The sequence below is a fragment of the Hakea prostrata genome, chromosome 1 (genome assembly GCF_041222555.1).
Source record: "Hakea prostrata isolate BN-2017 chromosome 1, UWA_Hpros_2, whole genome shotgun sequence".
In the NCBI taxonomy this organism is placed as follows: Eukaryota; Viridiplantae; Streptophyta; class Magnoliopsida; order Proteales; family Proteaceae; genus Hakea; species Hakea prostrata.
Genome location: NC_142600.1, coordinates 76241770 through 76262017, shown reverse-complemented (window position 1 = coordinate 76262017; position 20248 = coordinate 76241770). Strand labels below are relative to the sequence as shown.

General features: G+C 37.5%; 1 protein-coding gene across 2 annotated transcripts in view; it reads right to left on the bottom strand.

The window, feature by feature from the left end:
• Positions 1–16897, bottom strand: part of SMU1 (transducin family protein / WD-40 repeat family protein) — a 31689-nt gene extending 14792 nt beyond the window's left edge. The window contains exons 1-12 of one of the 2 annotated variants that reach the window (XM_089142474.1): positions 16714–16897; positions 16601–16640; positions 15861–16071; positions 14532–14684; positions 13192–13240; positions 11281–11364; positions 11095–11198; positions 10399–10485; positions 10046–10099; positions 7543–7638; positions 3575–3702; positions 3192–3318 (exon numbers count right to left, since the gene is read on the bottom strand). In XM_089142474.1, the coding sequence (XP_088998600.1) occupies positions 3192–3318; positions 3575–3702; positions 7543–7638; positions 10046–10099; positions 10399–10485; positions 11095–11198; positions 11281–11364; positions 13192–13240; positions 14532–14684; positions 15861–16071; positions 16601–16629 (1122 nt within the window). In that variant the 5' untranslated portion in view covers positions 16630–16640; positions 16714–16897. Of the gene's footprint in view, positions 1–3191; positions 3319–3574; positions 3703–7542; positions 7639–10045; positions 10100–10398; positions 10486–11094; positions 11199–11280; positions 11365–13191; positions 13241–14531; positions 14685–15860; positions 16072–16600 lie in introns of both variants that reach the window. The other variant, XM_089142475.1, reaches the window with a different exon arrangement.
• Between the last annotated feature and the right edge of the window lie 3351 nt (positions 16898–20248).

Genomic DNA, 20248 nt, shown 5'->3' with positions numbered 1-20248 from the left:
GCGAAAGAAGAAAGTTTAATGATGGATTTTAATTTATTGAACATGGGTATTCTTGGAAGCAAAATGAAAGTAAGGATAGAAGAGGATAAGAGAACTAAAAGGGGAAATACTGGAAAGTGAAGAAATAAGATGAGGAAACTAAGAAATGTGGAGACAAGAACTTGTCTTCTGTCTCCAGCTGCAAACCAAGACTGAAAATCATATCTCAGTTTGGAGATGATCATCCTCCATTGTTGGTGATTTAATGAAACTGAGATTTTGGTGTAATGGTTTCAGCCCACAGACTATTGAATGCTACCACCAAGACCCACCCAAACAGCAATCAAGGAGGAGGAGAATGACTTGCTGAAACTCAATCGAACAGTAGGACAGACAGGTCGCAGTGTTCACTGTTCACATCATTCTGACAACAGAACAAGAATTCTGGAGAGAGATTACAATTCAGGTTCCCCCAGAGTGGTGATCCAATGAGAATATGAATGGGAGATGAGAGAGATCAATTGTGAGGGGCTGCTTGACCACCAGCCCTGCACCACACACGCAACCCATGGGAAACATTAAATTCAACCCATTACCAATTCTCCAATCTTTGGTATATACAAGTATATAAGCAAGAAACGACTAATAAATTTAGAAAGTTGTGGAGGGAACTAAGAACAACTTAAAACTGTGAAACAAAATATGCAGCTAAACTTTGAAAAAATAAAAAGATTTCAACTTAATAACATAAAGAAAATTTTAAACGTGGGTCCTCTTAGCGAGTCCTAAAACTATTGTTGGGTCCCCTTGGTACAAAATATTACATCTAGGTCCCAAACCAACTAACACTGTCTCCAACCGTTAACCTCATTCAATTTCAAATCTGGAAGGACCAAAATACCCCCAACTTGCTCAATAAATATGATATGACTAAAATACCCCCCATACCATATTGTTATCAACCATACCTTCTTCCTTTATCCTGCGGGAACCACCCTGCTGAAAACCAAACTCACAAAAGAAAGAAGAAAGAAAGAAAGTAAAAAAAAAAAAACCCCACTACACACTGCCCCCACCACCTCTAATGAGAAAATTCTAATCAGAAATCTCAGACAAAAACCCTAATTAGAAATCCCTCTCCATTTCATTGCTTAAACTATGGTTTCTAAGTTCTGAGTTACACACTAGATAGTCCGTCTTCATTCTAATTAATATTAATCCCTAGTTGTCTCATCTACTAGAACAATGTCATCGACAAAAAGCATATACCAAGAAACCTCATCGTGAATATCTTTGTTAAATCAACCAGTATAAATATGTATAGGCTTATAGCTGACCCTCGATATAGCCCAATTGTATTCAAGAACTCACCATCTTGTAACCCCCCCCCTAAAAAAATAATAATAATAATAATTGTTCTTACACTTGTCATTGAACCATCACATATATCTTTAACTATGTCCACATATTTGCTTGCAACATTTCCTTTCCCTAATACTTGCCAAATTAATGTTCTACAGAGTACAAACTCTTATCATTAGCGTTTTCTAGGTCAAACAACAACAACAACTACTACTACCATAAGCCTTTTCCCAACTAAAACGGGTTGGCTACATGGATTCTTGCCTTTCCCATCAGCTCTGTTTAAGGCCATGCCAGATACAAAACTTAAGCTATGCATATCCTTTCTCACAACTTCTCTTAAGGTTATTCTAGACCTCCTAATTCCTTCAATATGGATTATATCACTTCTTCATACAGGGGCATTTATAGGCCTCCATTGAACATGGCTATGCCACTTCAAACGACTTTCTCTTAGCTTATCAGTTATAAGAACTACACCTAGACCAGCTCTTATATGATCACTTCATATTCTATTCTTCCTAATTTTGCCACTCATCTATCTTAGCATCCTCATTTCTGTCACACTAAGTTTACCTACATGATGTTTTTTAACAGCCCAACACTCTGCACCAACATAACCAACATAGCTGGTCGAACGATGGTCCTATAGAATTTTCATTCAAGCTTTAAGCAATACGTCAATTAAGAATTATAAATTAAAACATGGTTAAAATCCTAAATTAAGAATGATGAGTAGTTAGAACTTAGAAGAGGGATTTGGACGGGGCAAGAAAAGATTACTGACAAAGCCTACTTACTAAAATTTTAATCATTGAATAAAAAACATGGTTGATCTGAAATCTTGCCAACCCTAAAAACCAGATCTGGGAAAGACCAAATCTGAAATTGCTAGGCCTGGAGAAGACAAATCATGTAAAGAAAATCACACTTGAAAGATAGGCTCCAAAAACTTGCATTGATTAAACAAAGAGATTACAGCTTGCATGAAAAACAAAACAAATGAAGAAAGACTAACAGTTCAATTGAAATTACATTCAGATAAAATCCTAAACCCCATGTCTGAAAATAAACTAAAAACCAAAGGAACACTAGAGAAAGAGAGAAAAGTCTAAGAGCTAAAGAGAAATAAGCCATCAGATTTTTTTCCAGGTGAGCAAATAATTCAAATAACAAATCCTAAAGGGGAAAAGCAAAGGGAAAAGAAGAAATAGGGGTTGAGAATTTCAAGGCACAGGCAAAGGAAGTAACAAAAGAGAAACGTCTAGAACCAAGGTCTCTGGTGAGGAAGAGTGCAACTAGAGCTGACAACATTAACCATGACCTTCAAATCTAGTCAACAAAACAAGATTTATTGGTCCATCTTCTGAGACTCTGCTCTTGCAAGACATGAAAAATGGTATCTTGCCTTCCAAAGTTGGACTTTTTGGCCGATAAGTTCCAGCATAGGGGCACAATGATGCTCAATAAGCTTGGTGGGAATGAGGGGAAGGCCAACACCCTTGACTGGAAGGGACCCCAGAGAAAACCCAGTCAATTAGAGGAGGGGCTCAGACAGTGAATCAAACACACTGGAAAGGAACCATTTGATTAAGGAAGCTATTACAGAGACTGGAGAGACTTAAAGTGTTAAATGGATGACATGATGAAAGTCAAGGATTGGAGGTTAGCTTTATATAATATCATATGATCATTAAGGCAAGGTGAGTGAGGGTGTCAAGTTCTCTATCCAATCAACCAAAAAGCTATCCAGCTCTGCCACGATAAGAAACCACTACCTTGTGACAGTAACAAACACAACAAAAAAGCCATTAGCCAGATACCAAGCTAACTAGAGAAGCAGATATAACCTTCACTGTGCAATCACTGGAGGCAGTAATAACACGACTTCCATCACTTGTAAAAATCGCATCATTCACATAAGAATTGTGTCCTCGGAATTCTTTCAGCATCTTTCCAGACTTAAGGCCATGAATTCTGCATCAAATACTGCACATTAAGTATATTCAAATTTAGCAATCAATAAAAATACATATTTCTTGTTATTAATAGAATTAACACGAAATAGAAAAGGATTTGCAACGAAAGCAACTATAAATGAATGCTGCATATTATTGATGAGAAGCAAGAAACAGAATGTAGTTCATAATCAAATAATGTTTCAAAACCTATGTTACAGTCCATCTTCTATGAAACGAAGAATTATGGATCAAGGAAGCAAAGAATTAGAAACCTCGCAGTACTATCAAAGGAAGCACTTAATAGCTGGCTTCCATCTCGAGAAAAAGCAAGACTTGTTACACCCTGAGAATGTGCACGTTCTAGTCGGCGCAGGCATTGACCTGTCCTTAAACGCCAAACCTGAAATATGAAGCATGTAGTTACCATAACAGTGATGGACAAGATACACTAAGTACAAAACATCAAACAGCTTTACTCAAAATGTCCTCCAAAACATCAAACAGCTTTACTCAAAATGTCCTACAAAACATCAAACAGCTTTAGTCAAAATGTCCAACTAATACTAAAAAAAGTATCGGTCAAAAGACTAATATAAAAAAAGGATATCCGAAATGAGTACAACTTCATATATAACAGAAAATTTTGAGTTTTAAGCAGAATGATGGAAAAGAAGAGCAACAAAGTTATTCCATGGCAATTACAGTCTCTTGCATCAGACTTGCATGATGCATGGAACTAACCACAAGTTCTAGTAATGGTCCAGTAATGCTTAACATAGATGGAAAGGAAGGGTAAAGTAAAACTGTAACTGAAGGCTGAAGCCTCAAAATAGAACCAAATCAGAATTTTATGTCTGAGTCTGAGAAATAAATTCTATATTAAAGAAAAATTGCATGAAAAAAAATTCCAATTATCAGATTAACCTGAAATTCAGGTTGATTTCTATTCTTAAGAGTTAAGAACGTTTGCTGGAAGCTTTTAACCTAATGACTGTACATCAAGTGACCAACCATAATGGATCTAGCATAGGAGGATTCACTCAATACTCAATAGCAAGTGCAGTCTCACTCAACAGGAATAATCCAAATATCTTCAAACAGAACAGAACTAATTTCTTCATCTCTGCTTGGTGATGGCGATGATAATCCTTGACAGTTGTATTCTGATGGCAACACTTGCGCGTCATCCCTGGATGATGGTGACAGTTATGGTCATGAGGGCTGCACCAGTGGTACCAATGCCAATAGGAGCCGAAGCCAATGTGCTTCACAAGCAAGACTCAAATCAGTCATGCTACACAGGAAGAACACCACAGTTCACATGTTCTGAGTTTTACCCAATACCCTTTCCTTTTACACTGGTTTTACCTAGGGGTGGGGCGAAAAAAAAGAACCTAAGAAATTTTATCAGAAAAACCAAGAGGCCAGGGGGTGTAAGATACAACTACAAAAAATTTTATGGTCGGTAGGTACACGTAAAACAGGGCAAGATCATACATTAACAAAGTGCCAAGACATTTCCAGGTTTCCAGCAAGGTTATTAAGCACCCAACAATCCCCAGTCAGGTAACTCCAGAGTAATCAAAAGCAAAGCCTCAAGACATGTCAACATCAATTAAAATTAGATATGACTAATAACACAATTTTTTTCCTACTTCTCAATAAATACTAAAAAAAATTCTCCTTAAGTTGCTGTTATTTGGATCTGTCTCTGCAGGTATAGAATCAAACCAAGCAACTTCCAAGCAATATTAAGCACTCACATGATGTTTCAGAACAATACATAAGCAACTAGAAAGCACCATGTATCACATTATACATAGAGGTTAAAAACATGTACAAGATTTTAGAATATCTAATTCATTCATATTAGCCAACAGCTGTACCACAGATGAAATAAAGTTTATACAGAAGTATCAGGACCCATATGTTTTTAAATTGTAAAATGTTTTTTTACATTTAAAAACTATGTATCATTTAGACATATCAGGTTTAAATTACAAATAGTAAAAGACACAGTGGCTGACTCAACAGGAAAAAACCTCAAGCAGTAGGAATATGTCTCCGATGATATACATACTCTGTCAACATAAACCAAGAAGATGGCTCATTTACAGTGTTTAGCTTCAACTAGCAAAGGCTAGACGACATTAACAACACTTTCCATAGTTCTGCTGGCCAGAAATTCCAGCTCAACATTTTGCCAGATGATCATTGTCTTTAATAACTTACTATCCTTATCTACAGTAAATGTTCCTTTAAAAGTTAATTGTAAGTGCAAGTGTGCAACTTGATAAAACCATACAGCGTTTGCAAAAGAAAACCCAAAACTTGTGAATTTAGCAGTATCTTTAAAGAACCAGTAAATGCATATGCTATCAGACAGACAGCAAACTCAAATCAATAAAATGGTCACCAAGAAAACTAGGCAATTAGCCACTTTCATTATCTAGAATTGTCTTTGCACTTTGGCAACATTAAGCTAAGTACCATGTCATCAAGAGGTACTTTTTTTACCATGTCATCAAGAGGAACCGACGATGCACATAGTGAGATAGTGTGGTTAAACACAGTTGTCGTAAATGAAAATAATTCTATAAAAGAGCACCATAAAACATTCAAATATGCAGACTCCAGAGAGGATAAGAAAGTTCAGAAACAGATGCCAAGTAGCTGCATTATAACCCTAGTTGTCATGGCGCCAGGGCAACCAACGCGGCAAGGCGTTCTAGTGGTAAACTTCCCAATAACTATTACACTTGGTCCAAATATCATACTAGAAGTTATATAATTTATTCCTAGCATGTAAGTATGAAACATTTTGCGATCTTCATAGAAAAAGAACACATTAATAATCAACTTCATCCTATCATAAGATTCATAATATAAGCACAATCATTACCATAAACATTTGAACTACATCAAAGTCAAAACTCACCTTTCCAGTTCAAAGTTTAAAGTCTAGAAATCCAAAATATCAAATTTCCCTACTCCCCCCACATTAGTATTCCACATGGTTTGAGATCTCAGCAATATCTTGCAAGATCTTGTTTTTCTGAGAAGGCAAGACGAGATCTCTTGCAAGATCTCAAGTTATATCTTGACTAGACCAAGATCTGGTCCAACCACACCCTTTTAAGACCCTTATCTCGAACGGGAGAGCTTGACCTCTCTCACCAAATCTCGTCGGAACTTTCAATATTTTCCGGATTTCTTGCAGATTTCAGCCAGATCTTCAGTTGCAAATACTCTTAGCAAATCTACAACACCGAAGGAAGATCAATCAAGCCCCTTTCAAGTAGATCTTCAACTAAGGTGACATTTTCCCCACAGGTATTCATGAGCCCAAGCCCAAACTGCAAAAGAAATACTGAGGCCCAAAGTAATATAAGGCCTCTATGGCCCGAGGGCGCCCATGTGCCCTAGGGAGAAGGTCGTCAGCAACAGAATGTGAAGCATGAGCCATACCCAACATGTTTGTTATGAACTTGTAATTTATATTGAACTTATGATGATTATTGTATTCTCAAGAGTCAAGAATGGAATGCTCTATTTGTACTCATATGGATGGAATTCTATTGCTATTTAAGTAATTTGATGTATCTCATCACTTGCTTTTCAATTATATATCCTAATGGTTCTATATTTCATGTTTTATAATTTTGCATATTCACTCCTGCAACATCTCAGTTTCAAATTTAGGATCGAGTTAGATCTCATACTCAGGGTTATTTTTTTCACAAATTTAAAGCCACCAATGTGTTTAGAAAGCCTAAAATAGGCTAATTACCAACTCTAAGCCCAACCTGACCCGAAAAACCCTCTGAGATGGGCCTTTGAGTTGCCCAGGGAAAAAATACCACAACTTGAGCGAGATCTCACTTTTTTGGCCTAGTGAGATGGGTGTCGAGAACGAGTTCTTAAACCATGGTATTCCGTACATCAGCCAATAATAACATTACAATTACAAAATCTTTAGATAATGAACTAAAAAGGCAAAATGGTAATAAAGTGGTCGCCTGGGCAGTTTGAGCATCCAAGGCACCCAAGGCAATGCCTTACCAGCCAACGTGCCCACCTTTTGTGCAATTAGTTAAGTAGTGACCACCCAACAGCATGGAAAACCACCTGGACACCTAGGCAACACCTTGACAACTATGATTATAACAACAAAACAGATCATGGTTTCACAAATAGACAAAGAAAAAAACTTCACTTACATACCATAATCAAAACTCACCTTTATCTTTCCATCTTGTGATCCAGATGCTAGCATTTCTGAATCCCTACTAAAGTCAACACAGAGAACAGCTTCATCGTGCATCATAAAAGCGTCCTGAAAAAAATTGCAGCAAGTAAAGGCACATAAGCTCAATCCCAAAGAGACTGCAAAATATTCATTCACAAAATGGACTCAGAGTATGGGACTCACCCTACAAAACATAAAATGAAATAAAATATCAGTCTTCTTCTAATGTAATGAATGAAACAATAGAGATACACCTCAAGAACCCCCCCCCCAAAATGGCACTGCAAACTCTCACCCAAAACCTTAGGCTGACAAACCCAAATCTCACTCATGCCTTAAAAGAAAATAGTAAAGCATATAAATACTACTCCAAATGGGTCAATCCATCAGGTGGATTAACCGGACCAAACCTTCTGCTACCTTCACCTGTCTCAGAAACTCTCTTATCAAAGCGTCAACAATGCCAGGTTTTTTATGGGCTCCTAAGTGATGGGCCGCCTTTTGTACATGCAAAAACCCATACCTTATTGCCTACGCAACACCTTGTGTCTCATATTGATGCCTTATGGGTAAAGTGGTCACTTTCTGAACATTTTATACTCAGGTAGACCATCAAAATTTATTCCATAAAACCATATATTATTGATTGTATAATAACAATACCAAGCAACGAGAAGCATGGAATCATAAAGAGATTAAGAGTGAAAGACAAAAAGAAGAAAAACTATTTGTGAAAGGTGAAAACACCCAATTGAGTCTTATTACACTAATGAGAACCTCTTCTCCACAATAACCCTACTCAGTCAAGTTGACCTCAAGTCCACAACATTTAGGTGTGGCTTCTTCTCCAAAAGCTCCTGCAAAGTGTTCTTCTCCAAATCGGACCAGGTCTTCTTCTCCAAAACTTAGGTGTGGTTTTGCATCCAGGCCCCTCTCAAAAAAAGTTGGGTTGCCTAGACATCTGAAAAATAAGCTAGGAGCTGATTATATCAACATTGATGGATTGTCCAGCACTCAGACTCCTCTTTCTTTCTTTTTTCTTTGTTTTCTTTTTTTTTTTTCTCTTTTTTTTTTTTTTTGGGGGGGGGGGGGGGGGGGGGGGGGGGGTGTTAAAACTCAGATTCCTTGGTGCAACAAGGCCAATAGAGCAAGAAGATTTTTTTTGGGTGAATAAAATATATAATAAACAGCCTAAGGGAAAAATACAAGACGCAGAGAAGGCTAACAAGAAAAGATAGGGTAGGAAGGCAACAGTAGAGGGCTCTCCAGACAGTGAAGGCTTAGAGGGGGATGTGCCAGGAAACTTTAGGGGAAGGGGAGCGAGTCTCCAAGCTGAAGCCAAAGAGAAATAGCTTTTTGGAAAGAAGCCAATGAAGGTTATCCTACAAGTAAGAGGGGAGGGCAGAGAAGGGAGAGGCTCCAGATTAGCCAAGCTCCAAGGGGAGAGGAGATGGGAAGTTCAAAGCTCCATTTGAGATATAGGCGGTGAGGGGAGTCTTTTGGGACTCCAGAAGAGTTGACAACCCTCACACGAAACAGTGTTAAAGAGGACACCCACAGGGGGCAGTTCCAACCAGAAGGGGACGAACCGTCAGCAATAAAAAAGGAGATAGCAGAGAGGGCAGGCTGGCAGAGGGAGAGGAAAGTTCTCCAGGACTTGGACAATATGAACAACTTCTCTGTAAAATCTATGATCATGTTATTGAAAATCGCAAGTGTGCTGATACGCCTTTAAAGCCTAGACAGGTAACCGCAGTTCCATAAGATTCGGTCTTTTTTCTTGTTACTTCCGTTTTTCCCCTTTTGGGGAGAGTCTTGCGATCCCACTCTTTCTAAGTCCCAGATATGAAATTCTGTCTTCCCAATGTTTGTATTGCTCACTACAGCATACCCACTTTTCACTTATCACTTCAATGCCCTTCGAAGTCTGGGTTTTTGCAAGTGGCGATGGTGGTGGAATTCATGATTCCTGTTTTAGTTGACCAGATACCATAGAATTGATAGGGATAGATTTACCAAATAATTTCACATCTGGTAAAATTTGGATTGAGCAGAATGAGAGGCTTTAATCAAAATAAAATCTTCTGGCACATAAAAAGAGTATGGAGTGAATATGCCATATAATTAGAGAATTAACTCTCGGTACACTTCTATCATCAAGTTTATGAGATGATCAGAAAGTTCCTTTGCTATAACTACAAGAAATTTGAACAAACAACCAAATTTGGCCATGAGGTACACATCTCTTGAACTTATTTTAAGAATTAAAAAAGAAAGCAAGAAACTATGGCATCCTACAATCTGATTGATAAAGTAAAAACTAAGACTCATGAAACACTTCATGAACATTTCAAATTTCCAAGAGAAGTGGGCATACAGACACAACATCTACTCATCTAACAATTCATGCCCAGACTAAAAAATGTTATCATTATGTTGCTACTAACTAGAAATCCAAGAACGAGAACTTCAGAGAAGCCTAAAGAAAACTCACATCAGCCTGGTATTGAAGATCCTTCTTCAGCTTCCCACTAATGGGGTCCCAAACCTGGAAAGTTATGCAAAAATCAATAGGTAGAGAATGATAATCAAAAACAATTCATTGATTTCAAGGTTTTAATTGCTAAGGCAAAACTTGAGATTGGAATTGGGAGTTGGAATCTCATTTCACACATTCTGCTGTTTGGCATGTGTCCAAGGGTTTTGAACTTCCACTGGAATGCCAGGTGGAAAGACTTAGAAATTCAATTCCATTACCTAATTCCCAATTTTAGTTCCCAAATCCACAAACAAACAGAGAGAAGGGGGGGAAGTGGGGGGAGGCAGTAATGGCACCATCAACTGTACCTCAATAAATCCATCAACAGAACAAGAAACAAGAAACTGTCCATCAGGAGAGAAACGAGCACACTCTGGATGACTTTTCTTCCCAAACTAGACAAGAAACACATGAAGAAAAATGCAATAATTAGAGACCATCATCCTCAAGAATAATTATCCAACAGTGCAAACTGGGTATATGAATTGATTTATGATTAGGATAGTAATTAGTACATGAAAATTAGGTAAATCTTTTTGAGAAGCATGCAAGTGGAGGATTAGAAGGGTAAATATGGGATTCATTCCCTAGACACAAATCATAAAAACCAAAAACATTATATGCAATTTTGTAACAGAAATGCAAATTGAATTTCCTACTTAACCCCATCATTTCATATCACGAATTGCAGCGACGAAATAATTTAGTCCTTTTAAATATTAAATTAACAGTTCAATCTGACCGAGAATTAACTGATACAGTCATATAATCATGAAAGACAATATAGTTGAACCCTTTGAACTAATACCATGAACAGTTGAAATTTTCTATCTGCCATTGAATGCTCTGGAAGCCAAGATTGGAACCATTTAAATGGAATAATAACAGAAATATAAGACAACTTTAATACAGTTTCCCATGGTATTGCAGCAACATAAAACAATAAATCCATGCTAAAGCAATATATAGATAGATAGATAGATAGATAGATAGATACAGCATACCTTTATAGTGTGCCCGAGAGTTGTTGGGTACATATCATCTTCATCTTGTTTCATTGCAGCCGTACCTCGAAACAAATCAAACTGTGTTCCTGGGGGCAGCAAACCTGAAGAAACCATAATAAGATTATTTGTCAAGTAAGCCATGTAATCATAACAGATAGCCTGGTTCACTTAAAAAGAATTAACCTTGGTGCTGCTGCCACTTGAGAGCCTGACCAATCAGAGCCATCAATCGTGAAGGAGGCACAACAGTAACTTCAGCTGCAATAGCTGGAAAAGGCAAAAGACCACTTCATTTAAAATAACCTTTAAATACATCAGACATGAAAATATGTTTATGTAATAGTTAAGTTCAAAGATGCATCTTCCACATGACCTCTGTCTGCAGTAACATTGTAAATATTCACGCAGTAGACTCGACCGATAAAATTCCCCAGGACACTGGTTAACCATGCCAAGTAGATAAATCAGGGTAGGTTGATGCACTTATCCTACTAAAGATAGTTTTGACTTTTATAACTTACAATATCTAAAATATATGACAGACCATCATCAAGTCAGGTCAAAATTGCGCACGGGGGATCTCACAGAGATGTAGATATCTTCTGGGAAAAGTACAGCAACGAGAACTTTGTTAATAAAGACTGCTAGGTTTGCTTGGGACATGATTCAATCAGACCAATAAATGGTCCAGCTGCAGATTCAGCTTATACAAGCTGACTTGCCTTTGGCCAGTGATTGTGAGAAAAGTGTGGATGCTGGACCTGAAACCTAAGATAGGTCCTCCTTCCCTTTCTTCTTGTTATGCTCTGTTTTCTGAATTTCTTTTAGTTACAGTCTGCCTGCTATTCTTGTTTTAATTCTCTAATTTGTGTTCGCCAACTCCGACAATCTATCATCGATACTAGAGTCAACTCGCAACCATAGAACTGGATTTTTTAACCCTGTGGTAGTTCTGTTTCAGAGCTGTTTTCTGATCTGAAATGATACCTGGATGGGGTTTGACAATCAATTGAAGGCAGGGTTTTGGAAGGAAGACCACTCATGACTCAACCAAGGTTTAATCTGATTTGTGGATCTAATTCTATATGACACCAATGATTTCTGCACATTTTGGTTTCAGAATTAGTTAATTTAGTTCCTTCATATTTAACCATATAATTTGTCTCCCACATTTGGGGGTTTTATTGGTCCAAGGGACTTCCACCCAGACTAAGATTCCCTACCAAACTGCATTTGCACCAGTATAAAGCAGACTGTGACACGAATTAGTACAGATCTCCTGCAGTGCTCATCAGAAAAGGAACAATAACAAGGAGGGGAAAAAAGAGAACATAAGACTTGTAATTGTATGATCAAATACAGTGATCTCAAAGAGATAACAACCCTAAATGGTAGCAAAGGTCTCATAGGATGGAGGAAGAACATCAGCCGCTATTCAAAAGGAAGAATAGTCGACTTTCTTACCATCATAACAAACTATAAAACCTAGACATAAATGAAGAGAAATCTACACTAAGCTACTCATACATTATAAAACAGCAAACTGTAAGAGTATAGACACATGTTAACAATGCCTGATTTTGGCAAAAAGTCCCAATTTGTTGGCAAGTGAGCGTACAATGATGGCACGACGTCATGATTCATTCTCAAGTGACATTCAATTTGGTCACAAATCCATGACTTATTACCATGTGACATACTTGGAGACACATGAAAAGGCCCTTGAAAGAGGAACCCAATCCTATCTCACTTCTCAAATTTAATCCTGAAACAAACACAGCACTAGAAATTATTTAAAAGTGAGTTCAAAGCATAATAAACCTGCAACTCAACCTAATGCTTTATACCAATATTTTTGGACCTCAGAACTCACTTTTAATTTACTTCCAGTATTTGTTACAAGTAGGAAATTGAACAGTGAGAAGGGTATGGGTTCCCTTTTTACATGGACTTATCCATATCTGCTTATGAAGCATGTAGTGACAGATTCCTGATTCCCTAAAAGATGATACTACTAAAGTTATCACGATTTCATGACATTATCGTAGGCAAAGAGGAAAGTCAAAGCATCACAAAGATCCTAGATAAGCAAACCTTGAGCAATATGAGCACGGCGCTTCTCCTTGGTTGAATCTTGATAAGCCTGTCATAAAATATAAATGTTTCAATAGGAACCATATAATCATTAATCCCACATGCAATTAAAGGATGAGTTGCACCAACAAATGGATGTGTTCAAATTGGGGGTACACATGATATAACCAACAGTTCAGATCAGCCACTTTTTACCTCTGCTTGCCAAACAAAGACGGACCAGTCATGGCCTTGCACAATCTGGATTCTGCTATGCTTTTTCCTAGAGAAGATCATGGGAAGAGAAATATCTAAGACTCACATCCCCATCCCCTAGTGAAAACAATTCTCACTGATTGAGGCCTCTGATTCATGGAATCTCTCTCTCAAACCATCTTTTGCATTATACCAATGCCTACTATTTATTTATTGAGGCAGAAGGAGTCAGTGTCAGTCTCTCATGACCTCAGCCCATCAAAGTATTACATCCTCCCCACCCAATAAGTGGGCCACAATCCAATGCAAATCCAGGTCCCACTTTCCCAAGTCCTAAGAGGGTTGGCCAATCGCTCCTAATTTTCAGCATGTTGCTCATAAAAAGGCTTCTCTCAAGTTTAAACCTATGTCTTCATGATAATAGCCCAATCCTTTACTGTTGCACAGGAAGGTGTTAGTTAATAAGGTTAAATTGTTCTGAGGGATTCACATTGAGCAACCAGGATTTGGAGACAAGCAGCATAACTAAAGAGACACAAGCATATTCATGTGCAGTATGAAAAAAGACTTCCCTAGAGAGAAGCTTTTATCATCTTCATGTACGATATGCTATGACCATATATGAGGTAATGGTTGAACGGCAAGCATCCAGAGATTCAGATTCTTGCAAATGGATGTCAACAGAAGCGGAAATACTCACATCTCATCAGGAGATTAAGGCCACGGGTTCTAAATTGAAAATTTGGCTTGATCAAACTCCTGGTATAGATTGGCAAACAATCTCAATAGGATCATTGTTACAGAAATATACTACAGGACTTCTTTTCCCTGGTGTGGCAAATATTCCTCCTCTTCTATGAATGCATCTACCCTTTAGGAAAAAAGCATCACAGTATGCAAGTGCACAAGGATCCCACTATTGCTGGGTCTGGGAGGGACAAACATGCAAATCCTTACCCACCCTGCTTTGCAAGAGAGTTTTGCAACCAACAGGTTGCAATAGTTATAGGTGCTCTCTGGCAAGCACAGATTTTGTTTTGTCAATGTTCTTTTGTAGTAGAATTTAGCCATTCAAGAGACGAGGACAAACGCAAAACGAAAAGAAAACATGCAAACTGTATTATTATTGAAATAAGCTTGCCAACCTCATGTGGATCGAAATATGTACGAACTAGGAGATGCTCAAGCCTCAAATATCTTTCAGGCTGCTCTTGTTTCATTACACCCATCGCCTGAGTCTGTCTCAATATAGCACGTGCTGTATCCAATTCCCGAAGCTCAATCATTTCCAAAACAATCTGGGGATCAGAACAGTAATAATAATAATCCTATCAATACATGCCCAATATCTCAAATAGCATTAGAGCAAGGTAAAAAGAACATGAAACACAACAGCAGCTACTTTCTTTTACGTATAATTTTCCAGTATTCTTCTGAAAACTGACAAGACCTGGAGAGAAAGAAGAAGAAAATACAAATTCACATAGAAGTATGGTTCTATCTAGCAAGTCAATTTGATTTGGAGTTATTAAAGCCAAATCAGGGAAGCAAGTTTCCTTCCTTACAACATAATTTCTATAAATATAAGTAATAAAAACGTATGAATTTTGGTAGGCATAGTTACCAAGGAGTCAAGGGTGGGAGTTGGTGCTATAGGTAAGATTGCTTTATAATTACCGAGCAGCCATGGCTTTAAGTCCAGAAACAGCATCTTAGAAAAAGCAAGGGTGAGGCTGCTTACAATATGACCCTCACCAGACCCAGCAGTGGCAAAAGCCTCATGCTTTGGATACGCCCTTTATGGTTGTTAAGGCATCACCTAGGCGTCCAGGAGGATTTTTGGTGTATAGGCAACTGTCACCTTAGTGGTACCACCCTAATGTGAGACCATGTGGACTACGACCATAACCAATTCCAAGACCAATACAAACTAAATATATGCTTTGACTGTTTCAGACTAGCTTACTTCTTACATTTTGCCGTCTTCTAGTTTTATGTTGTTTTTTTAATGATAAGACTTAATATTGAATTTTTAAAACTGATGTGACTTGTGGATACTTGATATGGCTTAATGTTGATTTCGATAACTTCTTGTGGCTAATTGTTGATCTTTCATGACTGAATTCAGCTTAACATTGTTTTTTAACAAAATGAAATATCATGTATGATGTGAGTGAAAATGGGAAACAAAATGATCACATGGATGACTTGGTCATGAAAGCTACATCTAAGCAAGTTCCAGTTGCTAGGCACTTCAGGTCACCTCAACTTTCGCCAACTATGCTGGCAATATGAAATTTAGTCATTTTCTTATACTTGCATCTTGCCCGGAAAAAATAAAAATTTCCGGACAGTGGCAAACGCATGTTTGTTTATGAGATTATTACGTGATCAATAGATACTAAGCTAAATAAGAAACAGAGGAACAATTGTCTATATGCACATGTTATTCTGTCAAGCAATATAATTGCTACCTGCTCGTACAAATCCTCCAGCTTCTTCCGAGGAAGCTTAAGTTGTGACACTTGAGGCAATATTGCATCCCACCTTCCACTATTTATGTCGGCAACAAATGTTTCAAGACTATCAACGGTATTCAGAGAAACTTGGCATTCATTCTGTAATGTCTGAAAAGTCTGGTGTAGAGAGTTTTCTTTGCAAAACTGAAGCACAATCTTGATCACGCTGTCAGAAAATATAAAATGGATCAGAGTGATGATAACACCCATTCCAACAATGTGGAACCAAGATGGACAGATAGAAATGGATACAAAAGAACCAACTGTGCAGATAAGGGGAAAAGCTAAATCCTAACTATTAATGAAGTGCATATCCATAACGAAGCCACAATGCCTAGTTACATGTTGAACTGCTAATTTAATGACCTTGCATCATGATTGGCAATACCGTTTGCCAAGGGTCTCACATGCATAAGGAGTTAACAATGGAAGCATGATGACTTAGCTTCCAACAGCGTGTGCATCTGTATTTTTTGAGCTTACACTTAATGTTAGTTAACCATGTAAGCAATTGTAATCCAAATTCCTACTCACTGGAAAAACTATCAGGAAAAAAACCCAATTACGCAGAAAATATTTCTGCGGTTCATACTAGTGTTCAAGAAAATAAACTGTTAGAGTCTCAAAACCAGAAGAGACTAATTAGAAATGACAGCAGTATGATAAAGGGTATAGAGTTTAAGCAGAAAACATACTCTCGAGCTTCGATTTCGAGGGTAGACATTGTCGCTGTTGCTGAAAATACACGAAAAAAGCACTCCTCAACCAAAGATTTCAAAAACGTCGAATGCTGAATTCTTCTACTAACTACGAATGACTGCTTAGGTTAATTCAGGTCTTCTAGTTGAACTGGGAAGAACCCAAACCCAGTAGATGAATATATTATAACAGAAACTTGAAGCCACAGGGCAACGCTGATTTGAAGACGACCTAACAAAGGAGCCTCTCGGGCTCTTCCGGAAGAATGCTGGCTGGTTGATGAATTTAAGAGTCGGAACGGTCTGGGTTACACTTACACACATGTTTCGTGGGTATCAGGGTTTGAGTAATCAGTATCGGTAGGCAAAGTTTCGGATCGGGTAGCATCGGTACATATCGGACAGAGTTACACTTGTTCCATTTGAGTAAAGGTCCTTTTCAACCAAAATAAAGATCTTTTTTTTCTTTTTGGAACTGAGGTTCATCCGGGTCAGCTTTCGCGCACCACGATTTACTTCCTCGGGGGAGCTTTATATTAATGCCGAGTGGGTGCGAACCCAATACCTCCTCTAGGGAAGTTGGGTCTTTAACCGCTTTAACATACCACATTTGACCCAAAAATAAAGATCTTAACTGAAGGACTTTCGATCCGTTTTTGTAATCCACCCAAAAATAGTTTGGAAATTTTTCCCATATCTATAAAAAATTTACTTAATAAGATGTTTAAAATATATTTTATATATCCAATTGAATTTTATTTTTTAAAATAATTACCTTAGGGCCCGTTTGGTTACTTGAGTGTGTAGATTTCAAAAATTTAGAGATTTCAAATCTCCAGACTTCAAATCTCAGAGTCATGGTTCATAAATTAACCTTGGTTGTTTGATTTTTGGAATGAAATTTCTAGATTTATCCTAAAATTATTTATTGAATTATGGTTTAAATGTTTCGCTTGAGTATGGGTGAACCGGTTTCACCTCTCCCTCTGTCCGTTTTGGAATGTTCTCGTTCATGTCAGGGTTCCCCCACGGGAATCTCCCTTTGGTCCGGGATTTGATCTCGGTTCCGCCGGCCCTTAGGAAAATCTAATTTCAAATCAGATCCGGAAAAAATTTCAAACTAGTTTCTAGTGTTTTTGCTTCGAGAAATCAAGAAAGGAAATAAAAAATTGTTTGTTATATTAGAGACGCTTTTTTGAATATATATTGAAATTTATGAAAATTTGCATGTGTTTATTGAGACAAAAGTTTGCCACATTGGAGTTTAGATATGGTGATTTATGGAATTTGGCATTTTAAACTTAAGAACCCTATTAAAACTCTTTTGTACTCTTAAAAGCCTCTCAAACTATTAAAATCATTTGTCACTTCTTCAACACTAACAGCTACGGATTGTTTAGTTCTTAATGTTATATATCTTTGGGGACAAAATTTTCTCATCTTCTTTGTTTGGAGTGAAACATATTCCCTAAGAATAATTACTATTGTCGTCATATACTTTGGTTCTGTTACTAATCAAACCTCTTTCTTTATGAAATTATTATTACCCCCTTAATTCTAAAGGTGTTAAGTGGTTGTAAATACTTAATATATAATGTCTATTTTGCCTTTCATTAAAATAAGAAGTCAAAAAGATGACATTACCCCATTTATAGAAATTGGAGAAAATTACACGGCACCCATTAATTTTATTTTGAAACTAGTGTCTATCAACTATTATCTTCAAAATTACATGGGTTGCATCTAGACTTTATTCACGTCAACCGGATAGTTGGACGACCTCTTGAGGGCTTCTCAACTCGATATGAGTAAGTGCACTCACAAAGGAAATTAGAGTGGCCCAACTTTGTGTTGGTTGGGGGACTGTCTCCAACGCCCAAGTTAGTCTAGGCAACAATAGAAGGCTTTGAAAGGATTCTCAAAACATAGATAATGATAGTAAGTTGAATCTCATACCTTGTCCATCTTATGATGGAGATTATATAGTGGTTACCTAGAGGCAGCCCCTCCGTCGATTTCGCCAATTTAGTTGAAGAGTGAGCGAGTTGCCTTAGGAAGCACGTTCATTTCTTAGTGGGATTAATGGAGCCATTACTCCATCATCCACTTCCCCACGTTTCGGAGTGGGTACGATGGGTAGTTATCTTTAATTGACCCTTTTGACCTGGTCGTCTTCAACGTTCCTCTTGGACTTAGCACTAGGCGTTCGCTCATTGCTCGAGCATATCTCGAGTAAATCTCAAGGGATCCCTTAGGGAAGGAGTTCTTCAACTCCCCGAGGGGCTGTGTGATTCTCCACGAGGGGTTTTTCAACTCCCCAAGGGGGTGTATGTGGTCATCCACGAGGGGTTCTTCAACTCCCCGAGGGGTGTATGTGATTTTCCACGAGGGGTTATTGGGTTGCATACCCTCCACAACAACATGGCACCCAAACGCATAATTACAAGTTACACACAGCTAAATTCAACTATTAAATGGGTAGTAAAATTATTTAAATGCCATTACCCTTTATCATTTAAATTTTGAAATTTTAATTACTCAAATGCCCTTTGGGTAGTAAATTACATAATTACCCCCAGGTAACTCCCTTACCCTCTCCCTTCAACGTCTTCATCTCCACAAGGTTGTCTCCCTCTCTCTCCACCAAGACTTCTCCCGCTGCAACTTATCTCTGATGAGGACGACCACAATTCAAATTTAAACTAACTTGCTCAACAATGCACACTTTGCTTTTTCAATTGTTCTAGTTCTTCCAATGGCCATCCCTCGAACACTTTTCACAAGTCTCGGTTGCAACAGAATTTGACATGCTGGTATTCAATCTCCTTTACCAATCCAATGCTAAATCTTCTCAATGAAGATAAATAAATAAAGCAAGATAACCAAGAGAGGCAAAAATTGGATTTTTATCATTTTAATTTCATAAATTTATGTCGGAATCAAACTAAAAGCAAATGACAGCTGCTCCCATCCCAAACATCAAATAACTGTTTGGCTCCGAGAAAAAATCAACAAATAAATACCTCTAAAGGTGCAACCCTTATGTGATTAATATATTTATAGTTTGGGATAATTACTATTGCCCCCTTATACTTTGGTTTTATTACTAATCAAGCCTCTTTCTTTATGATATACTATTGCCCCCTCGCTTCTAACGGTGTTAAGTGGTTGTTAGCGTTGAATATATAATGTCTATTTTGCCTTTCATTAAAATTAAAAAGTAAAAAATATGGCATTACCCTCATTTATAAAAACTATATTGAATATCCAATTATATCTTTAAGATCTTATATTTTATAATTAATATTGGATTTGAAAGAGTACCAGCCATCTCCATTTAAAATTTGACGAGTACTCAGATTAAGAAAGTTTGTGAATGAATTACCTATTGAGATCTTGTTTTTTTATCCCTAATTCCATCAAAATGTGCATTGTGGTGAAGATGAATTGTTTCACAGTATAAATTTAAGTTCAAACAGTTGGAGCAGTGATTTGGAAAATAATCACTAGTGGAATACTCTCTTGAGGTCAAGAGAGGAGTGGACGTAGACTTGCAAAGTCGAACCACTATAAAATACGTGTCTTGTGGTTGATTGTTATTGTTTAATTCATTTGAATTTCTAATTTTACCTTGTATTTCCAATT